Source organism: Tachysurus vachellii, chromosome 22 (genome assembly GCF_030014155.1).
Source record: "Tachysurus vachellii isolate PV-2020 chromosome 22, HZAU_Pvac_v1, whole genome shotgun sequence".
NCBI lineage: Eukaryota > Metazoa > Chordata > Actinopteri > Siluriformes > Bagridae > Tachysurus > Tachysurus vachellii.
The window spans coordinates 10,207,019-10,217,500 of NC_083481.1; the positions used below are offsets into that span (position 1 = coordinate 10,207,019).

Genomic DNA, 10,482 nt, shown 5'->3' on the forward strand with positions numbered 1-10,482 from the left:
CAATACTGCAAATATTGACTTTTTGCATAAACTTAATGTAATTGTCAATAAAAGCCATTGGCACTTATGAAATTCTTGTATACTTCAGTATACCATCTGATTTAAAACATGTTACACATAGTTATTGATGTCTGCTGTTGTGTATACATTAAACCAAATTGTAATGCCAACCCTAGAAATACCAGGAGACACAAAGTGAATAGTGAGGAGGATCCACTAAAATGGTAGAAGCAACACCAAAAGATCAACCCAAGACTCTTAAAAGTAGCAAAAAAGTACTTGTACATACCAGCCCACAAGTCCTTCAGAAAGGACCTTTAATATTTGGGGAATACTACTTGCTTGCAGTTCTCCTTAAAGCCATATCATGTTTCTAACCAAAAACCTGTAAGTTGCCAAGTATATGGTATATAATACAAATATATATTTATTGCAAGTGTTATGCAATCACAACTAAATAGTTTTCTTTTCTTATTTTGAACAGAATTTCAAATTTTCTAATTTTAAATACAGTGACATTTGTGCTCAGTGTATATGTTATGATTATGCTGTAAAAAAATGGCGATCATCTGTCTCTGTTGAGCTAATTGTACTAATTGTAATTATTAATCATGATTAAAACTGAGCAAAGTAATTGTGATTTTCAGTTTAAATATTATTGTGTAGCTGTAATGTCAATTCAACAATTCTGATTAAACCCAGATAAAAATGAAATGTACAGTATCTGTGATTTTCTACACATGATCTTGGTTGGATCCAACTGCTGGAGCCATGGCCCAGGAAGAGCATACAAATCATGCATCATATGCCACTTGGTAAAGGTACTGATCAGAAGAGCTGAATTAGAAATGAATTTCTAAAATATTAGATGGACACTAAAGCGCGTTATCAGCAAATAGACTAAGTGGAGCACCATAGCGACATCATCAAGAACAGGACATCCCTCAAAAAAGGGCAAAAGAAATACCAGGGGGATGCCATGAGACCTACAGAAACTATATATAACTTTCTCTCTTTTTTAAAACATATCTGGACTATGGGGTAGGCTGGAAAGCCTTTTTTCACAAAAATACATCAAAGTGCCCCTAAATAACAACAATGCAACAACTTTATCATCAGCAGATGAGACCAATTCCATCCAAAAGATCTTTCCGTGTTTCCTACACAATGTTGGTTTCCTTTTTTTTTTCAAATATTTTCTCATTCCCCCCAATTAGTGTATTTTTTCACCAATTACTGAATGATGAACAAAGAAAACACATACATTTATTATTACATACAAGACCCAAAAACTTTTAGTCACACCCCCTACCAACCCAGTGTCAGATAATAAAAAACAAATGATACTTTTATTTTAAGAGCCACATTCAAAATTAATGATTTTTCCTTAAATCTGATCACACATTGAGGTGTAGATACTGTATATTACTTTTCCAAAAAAAAAAAAAATTCTTTAGACATGACAGCACAATGTGTATTGTAATATAATTGTGTAGTGTTGCAGATTATTCCCCTTATGCAAACGATAACTTGCTAATACTATACATTGTTCAGTAAATTAACATGTTCATTCAAGCTTGCCCTTTAAAGCCCCCTGTAATGATAAACGCACAGCAAGGTAGACAGCCACCATCTGAGAAAGGGGTACAGATGTGATGACAGAGGTCTCTTTGATTGATATACTGAGTTGATCATAGATCACTACTAAATCAGTACAAAGTCACTACTAAATCATCTACACAATGCCAAAGAGCACTGTTGTTTAAACCAAATAAACATACACAGATTTTAAAAAAAAAGGTAATCACCTCTTTAGTGTTTTGTTCTAGAAGCAACACAGAGCTTGTGGATTATTACACTCAAAAGAAGTATTAAATATACCATTTCACAATTATAGCAATACTTTGAATCAGACCTATACCAGTGTATTAAAGCCATACACACTGCAATTTCATCAACAGCACAGATGAAGAGACATATCAACCATGACAGTGTTCATACACAGTTCATACAATCACACAGTTTCTTTGGGGAACTCAAGCACTTTGTCCTCATACTGTGGTGGAGGTGTCATGGGCTCAATGGTCACTCGTCCTCCTTGTGGAGGGCTCTGGATTTTCAGCCGGATATCTTTGACATGGAGCTTCTCCGATTTAATTCTGCGCACACGGAGGGGTCTGAGGATGTAGCTAGCTCGACTGCTGCTACGGGCCGGCTGGGCATTTGTTCCAGCTGCTGGTGGACCAACATCATGACCAGGAGAAAAAGCATTTTGATTGTTTACAGCACCTGCTTCTTCTCCTTCATTCTCCACTGCAGCAACCAGGTCCTCATAAGAAGGGAGCTGTGAGGTACTCTGGCGGAAGTTACTCTGGCGAATAGGATAACGGCCACTAGTCACAGCCTCATCGTAGGTAGGCACATCATAGTTTGGGGCAGGTGCTAGGCTGTGGCAAAGACAAGTCAATCAAATGACTTTATACAGTTATACAAATACACAATTCACTAGGTAGTCTGTGTTTATAATATAAGATAAATGTTAAATTGTTAATATTAGTAAATATAATTAGCAATAAAGCTGAATTATTGGTAATCCAAACATTCTTCTTTAACTAATCTGTGAAATCTCAGGTCTATAAATATTTGCTGCTACAGCCAGGACATTAACTAACCGTTGTCTTCCATTTCCCTCCTCATACTCTATGTAATATATATACACATTTTGTTGTCAGTGTATTATGTGCATCTTCATTTTAGCTACCCACTTTGGAAACTTACAATATACTAGGTACATCCTTTACTTATACAATCACTCTAGCATTTGTTGTTTTGTCAAGACCACCTTATAACCATCAATAAAAATAGGCCACCATAGGACTAACACTTAACATTATTTTTTTTTTTTTTGGATCAAATACATAATTTACATTACGAACAAAATGCAAATTGCATAAAAGGAACCAACTCTCCCTTTAGGAATAATGTTATTCAAGCTGAAAATGTACAATTGGGACTCACGTCTCTCCTGATTCTCCTACCACACGGTCTGTATACTGAGTACCAGTGGCTGTAGTTGTCCCCCTGTTTCTCCTGTGCTTGTTTCGCACTCCCAGGCACACAGCCAACAGCAGCAAGGCAAGTCCAGCTCCAACCAGAACAAAAGCCACAGACGAGGTCTTCTGCCTAGCTTCATCAATAGCAACACCATCATTTTGCGAACCTGTGTTATTCGAACGCATCTCCAGTGGCACCACACTCCACAGAATCATGATAACTCCAAGTGCCACTAGGCCCACACCCAGGGCACAGAATGCATATTGAGAGCTTGAGCTGCAGCCCTCAACAGAGGAGTTAGATCGCACACGGCTCCTGCCTGAGCACAGTGGCTGCCCACTTAAACACATGGCACAGCACGGCACCACGCCACAGAGTAGTTTCGGAGATAAAAGCAGCCCAAACCTGTGGAAAAGAGAGTAGGCAATTAGTTCACAGACAAAAATCGAAGCAAACCTTGCAAACAGTTTAATGGAAAGAAATTAAATAAAAGGTTCTTTATAATCTAAGAAAAATATGATTTTTTTAAAAGAAAATAGTGATTATATGATGAAGATGAAATGGGATTACTTATAAACATCTAGGTAGGAAATCAAGCAATAATATAAAAAATGCATCACTGCTGTACTGGATGTATGTATGCCATAATATCATAGGGTACTGATAAAGCATTAAAGAGAAACTTATTTATCCAAACTACATGTAGAAACTCTGGTTGTTCATTATTGCATATATAGAAATTCTCATTTTGCATTTTTGCAACACCACAGTTTAAGAGTTAAGAGTTTTGCTTCAAGATAAATTCCATATAAGTACTTCAATATTTCTCCTACCTGAAGTAAACCAGTACTTTTTCCAGCAAAGCACCCCCACAACATGATGCCTCCACCCCATTTTTCACAGTTAGGAGTGTTCTTCGGATTTTGTTTCTTACATTTTCCCCTTCATACATAGTGCTTATCATAATGGCCTCCCTCCCTCCCTCCCTCACAATGTTTTATAAGGTTTTAGGCAGGTATGAAGAAATGCTGTAAAGAAAGAATGCTGTGAAGAAGAGTGCTTTCAAAAATATATATTTTAATTGTTTTCATCAATTTACAAAATGCAAAGTGACCTTGTACACTTTGTACTCTTGCACAAAGTCAGGTTTTTTGTACCCATTTACTGTCTGGAGGAGTCTGGACAATAAGCAACTTCATGGAGGAATTGTCTCCAATTCTCTGTTGTGGAAATAAGGCCAAGCAAAAACATAGAAACTGGGTTACAGAAAAATGGCAGCAGGAGTCAAAATGATATATATTTGGCTATAGCAGGTGGGTTGTTTGCCAAAATGGCTAGAGAGCGATACAATAATGAGCGCCTGCAGGCAACAGTAAAGCATGGTGGAGGTTCCTTGCAAGTTTGTGGCTGCATTTCTGCAAATAGAGCTGGAGATTTGGTCAAGAATAATTATTTAGAATAATCAATGTTTAGAAATACAGGCAGATACTTATCTTTATCATGTAATACCATCAAACATACAAGCCTAAGAATATAATCAGCATAGAGAAGAAAAAGGAATCCTGGAAGTGATGATTTAACCCCCACATATCCTTGATCTCAACATCACTGAGTCTGTCTAGGATCACATGAAGCGATAGAAGGATTTGAGATGGCCTACATCCACAGAAGGTCTGTGGTTAATTCTCCAAGATGTCTGACCTTGAAAAAGGTCCGTTTTGTTAATTGATAAAAGTAAAATAACACTTCTAATTTTGAAAGCATTCTTACTTTATAGCATTTTTTCATACCTGACTAAAACTTTTGCACAGTACTCTCTCGAGGAGAAACTAGAGGGTGTATCATCTAGAAAACTTGCCATTTGAATTCTGAATGTATATATACACACACACCTGTGAAGCTGCTTTGTGCCAATGTACATTAAGTGTTATACAAACAAAGTTAAATCAAATAGAATCTGTATCTTTTTAGGTATATATATATATTCGCATATATCGCTCCAAGGATAAATCAGTGAATGTTGTGAGGTTTGATGAGAAATTGAGATTCATTGTTTTATTAATTATTAATTCTGAATATCTACTCTTGGTTTCAGCCATGCAATAAATCTGAAGAAATCTTTGAGAGCAGAAATATAGAAACCATAAAAGATGATGCAACTCGCACAACAGCAGTAAAAATTCCAAATTGGAATTTTCATAAACACAGAAAGAGCCACCAAAAGGGAACCAAGATTGGCCATTCAATCACTGGTGATTGTGGAAGTGATGGCAAAGGTTCAAGTGTGGCGAAAGAAAGAATTTAAAAGTGATCCAAAACATACAAGCTCATCAGTCGAACATGGTAGAGATATTATCATGACTTTGGTTTCTGGAAAGGGCTGATTATTTACTGATGATGTACTAATGATGGTAGCAGCAGAATGAATTAAGAAATCGAAATCTACAGAAACATACTGTATGCTAAATTACAGAGAAATGCGTTTAAAACAATTGAACAGATCTTCATGTACCAAGACAAGGACCCAAAACATCAGTAAAAAAGGTTTTAGATGGAACTGTTTTTTAACAGTAACCGGAACCGCGCGGAATTTTCAAGTTTCGGTTCCAAACGCGGTTCCGATGCGATGACGGGCAAAGCCCTGGGAGCGGTCACTTTAAATAGCCATGTCTTACCTCATGTATATTCATTGTTTACACTGTTTACAGTCAAGCAACCAAATTAACGCAGCTTACCACATAAATCAGTCACTCGCGCTGCTGTGCTGAGGTACGCTTTGTGTTAAACATGTCTAAAAAAAAAGTATAAAGTGTGGACTCATTTCCAAGCTACAACAATGAAGCAAATCGACCCCCTCTGAGAGGGTTTTCTCCACAGCTGGAGATACAATAAGCCAGGAAAGGTCTCGTCTTCTCCCAGAGAAAGCAGACGTTAATTTTTCTTCAGAAAAATTGATAACTGTTTTGCTAAGTTGTAATTCTGGATGTTAAATTTGATGTTGGATTTATTTAAATTTAAATTGATATGAACTGAAATGCTGTGTTTAAAATATTTAAAGAGTGATTAATAAACACAAATGGAATTGTTCAAGTATTGTGCATTATTTTTCACATTTCTTTTATTATGGAATCGGAATCAGAACCGGGAATCGTAAGGCAGAATTGAAACCGGAATCGGAACCGGAAAATTTCTTTTGACACCCAACCCTAATCACTAGAGTATAACCCCATGAGGATGCACTAAACTAAGCATTAAAGGGAAAAATTTCCCAAACAAATAACTGAATGAAGCACCTGTTCTCTGGAAGCAAAATAAACTGGGGAAAAATATTAATTTTATAAGCAACCGAAATCATAATACTGAAAACCAAATATAACACATTCATAATACAGAGATACATACATTTTTATTTAAAGTGAACTTCCTTGAAAATCTCAAGTCTTATTTGACTGATCAGTAGCAGTTTGTATATGTAAATAAGGACATCTTTAAATATACCAAGATAAAGTTTGGTGTTCTGAAGGTAGTGTTTTAGGCCCACAGTTGTTTGTCCTTATATATGCTACCTCTGGGTAATATTTGTAAACATGGAATTAGCTTTCAGTGTTAACACAGTTGTTTGTTTAGCAAAGCCTTACGAGAGTCACAAACTTAATGAATCTTAAGACATTAAGACTGTCTATGCTTATTAACTTCCTCTTACTTAATTCTGACAAGACATAAGTACTTGTATGATCACCTGCAACCAGTAAAAGCTTTCTAATTCCAGGGTACTCAGAGTTAAACACCTTGGAGTGATTACTGGCTCTTTCTTTTGAAGCACATGCATATTATATCACATGGATAGCCTTCCTTCACCTCAGAAATAACCAAAGAGAAGAAATATGATGTCACTACACAAAGAAGAAAAACTAGTTCATGCTTTTGTTACAACCAGGTTGGATTACTGCAATGTCTTACTCTCTGGATGTTCCAGTAGGAGCATAAACAAGCTCCAGTTAGTTTAGAATGCAGCAGCCTTCACAGCTAACTAACTAAAGTCCTAACTAGGACCAGAAAATACTGTATCACTCCATCTTTTTGAGACTACATACTTGTGGCTTTTATTAAAACTTTGAGTAGAAAATTCTATTAATGACCGACAAAACACTGAATGGTCTTGTGTGAAAAAATCTTTGTTTATGATCCAATATACCTACTTCAATTAAAAGGTGCAGGCTATTTGTTGGTACCTCGAGTAATAAAGGCCAACGCAGGGAGCAATCGTTTCTCTTACAAAGCCCTGCAGTTAAGGAACAGCCCTCCAATTAGTGTTCAGCACTAAGACAGTGTCAGACCTTCATCTTAGATCTAAGATCCAAACACATGTTTAGTCAGTCTGCGGACCTTGCATGCATTCTGCACACAATGACCATTGCCCTTAACCATGATCACAAACATACTAAATTCTCATTCTCTCTCTTTCTCTCCAATGCTAGTGACCAGTGATCCTAAACCCTTCTGCTTTTTAGACCTGCCTGATCCATTTCAACACGCTACACTGGCTGGAGTCGCATTGTAGAGATCATGGAGATGTCTTTGCGGTTTTGCTCTCAAGTCTCTGTCATTAAACATTTGATAACTTCAACAGAAAAGACTTTATGCTAAAACAACAATGATTTCAGAAATTATGCAGTTGCTCGTATTTCAGAAGTTGTCAAACGTTGCACAATTACGCTTGATTTTGTACAGAAATTAAAAATAAATTATTTGTAATCGCACTATGCAGTTTCACACAGATGAGGATGGGTTCCCTACTGAGTCTGGTTTCTCAAAGCTTTTCTTCCAAATATTGTCTCAGGGACTTTTTCCTTGTGTCTGTTGAATCTGGCTTGCTCAATAGATACAATAATAAGGAATAAATATAAATTTCAAATTCATTATCATGAATTTCTATATTCATGTAAAGCTGTCTTGTGAGAATGTCTTTTCTTAAAATAATTAAAATTGAATTGATTTAAAGAAGATTAAACAACTAAATCGGTATGAAAATATCACACTGGCTTAAAGGCCTAGAGCTTAGGAAATATTTAATATACGTAATATCAAGTGCTTCATTTGCTTCAAGTGTGATAGGAAAGTGTCAGCAAGAATCAAGGGGAAGGTGTACAGGACAGTGGTGAGACCGGCCATGCTGTATGGTTTAGAGACAGTGTCACTGAAGAAGAGACAGGAGTCGGAGCTAGAGGTAGCCGAACTGAAGATGTTGAGGTTTTCTTTGGGAGTGACAAGATTGGACAGGATTAGGAACGAGTACATCAGAGGGACAGCCCATGTTGGACGTTTGGGGGACAAAATTAGGGAGGACAGATTAAGATGGTTTGGACATGTTCAGAGGAGGGAGAGTGAGTATATTGGTAGGAGAATGTTGGACATGGAGCTGCCAGGCAGGAGGCAAAGAGGAAGGCCAAAGAGGAGGTATATGGATGTAATGAATGAGGATTTGAAGCTAGTGGGTGCAAGTGTTGAGGATGCAGAAGATAGGGATAGGTGGAGAGAGATGATTCGCTGTGGCGACCCCTGAAGGGAAAAGCCGAAAGAAGAAGAAGAAGAATATCAAGTGCTTCATTGACAGTTTCTTAGTTTCTCACTCAGCTGTATCGTTCTTATCATGGTTATGTTGATTTAACTTTGTTACTCATTATAAAGCCCATTACAATTCTTGTATAAGCTTTATAAGAAGTTTGTTAGCCATTTATTAGGAAATAATCACTATTTAAAAAACAAAATCACTGGAAGGAAAATGTATACATTTTGTTGTATAAAATGACATAAAAAATGTGAGTCATTCTGGATACGGGTGTCTGCTAAATGGCAGAAATGTAAATGAAATGCACGCACGCGCGCTCTCCCTGTCTCCCTCACGCGCACGCGCGCTCTCCCTGTCTCCCTCACGCGCACGCGCGCTCTCCCTGTCTCCCTCACGCGCACGCGCGCTCTCCCTGTCTCCCTCACGCGCACGCGCGCTCTCCCTGTCTCCCTCACGCGCACGCGCGCTCTCCCTGTCTCCCTCACGCGCACGCGCGCTCTCCCTGTCTCCCTCACGCGCGCTCTCCCTGTCGCCCTGACGCGCGCTCTCCCTGTCGCCCTGACGCGCGCTCTCCCTGTCGCCCTGACGCGCACGCGCGCGCTCCCTGTCGCCCTGACGCGCACGCGCGCGCTCACTGTCGCCCTCACGCGCAGGGACGCACACCCCGTCTCTCGCACACACACGCGCTGCCTGTCTCTCGCACACACACGCGCTGCCTGTCTCTCGCACACACACGCGCTGCCTGTCTCTCGCACACACACGCGCTGCCTGTCTCTCGCACACACACGCGCTGCCTGTCTCTCGCACACACACGCGCTGCCTGTCTCTCGCACACACACGCGCTGCCTGTCTCTCGCACACACACGCGCTGCCTGTCTCTCGCACACACAGGCGCTGCCTGTCTCTCGCACACACACGCGCTGCCTGTCTCTCGCACACACACGCGCTGCCTGTCTCTCGCACACACACGCGCTGCCTGTCTCTCGCACACACACGCGCTGCCTGTCTCTCGCACACACACGCGCTGCCTGTCTCTCGCACACACACGCGCTGCCTGTCTCTCGCACACACACGCGCTGCCTGTCTCTCGCACACACACGCGCTGCCTGTCTCTCGCACACACACGCGCTGCCTGTCTCTCGCACACACACGCGCTGCCTGTCTCTCGCACACACACGCGCTGCCTGTCTCTCGCACACACACGCGCTGCCTGTCTCTCGCACACACACGCGCTGCCTGTCTCTCGCACACACACGCGCTGCCTGTCTCTCGCACACACACGCGCTGCCTGTCTCTCGCACACACACGCGCTGCCTGTCTCTCGCACACACACGCGCTGCCTGTCTCTCGCACACACACGCGCTGCCTGTCTCTCGCACACACACGCGCTGCCTGTCTCTCGCACACACACGCGCTGCCTGTCTCTCGCACACACACGCGCTGCCTGTCTCTCGCACACACACGCGCTGCCTGTCTCTCGCACACACACGCGCTGCCTGTCTCTCGCACACACACGCGCTGCCTGTCTCTCGCACACACACGCGCTGCCTGTCTCTCGCACACACACGCGCTGCCTGTCTCTCGCACACACACGCGCTGCCTGTCTCTCGCACACACACGCGCTGCCTGTCTCTCGCACACACACGCGCTGCCTGTCTCTCGCACACACACGCGCTGCCTGTCTCTCGCACACACACGCGCTGCCTGTCTCTCGCACACACACGCGCTGCCTGTCTCTCGCACACACACGCGCTGCCTGTCTCTCGCACACACACGCGCTGCCTGTCTCTCGCACACACACGCGCTGCCTGTCTCTCGCACACACACGCGCTGCCTGTCTCTCGCACACACACGCGCTG

The 10,482-nt window shown here is 41.3% G+C and overlaps 1 protein-coding gene across 1 annotated transcript in view; it reads right to left on the reverse strand.

Annotated features, from left to right (window-relative positions):
* Nucleotides 1-1,244: 1,244 nt before the first annotated feature.
* Nucleotides 1,245-10,482, reverse strand: part of tmem51b (transmembrane protein 51b) — a 12,010-nt gene continuing 2,772 nt past the window's right edge. The window contains exons 2-3 of the mRNA XM_060858605.1: nucleotides 3,019-3,459; nucleotides 1,245-2,447 (exon numbers count right to left, since the gene is read on the reverse strand). Coding sequence (XP_060714588.1) covers nucleotides 2,015-2,447; nucleotides 3,019-3,404 — 819 coding nt within the window. The 5' untranslated portion in view covers nucleotides 3,405-3,459 and the 3' untranslated portion in view covers nucleotides 1,245-2,014. The remainder of the gene's footprint in view (nucleotides 2,448-3,018; nucleotides 3,460-10,482) is intronic.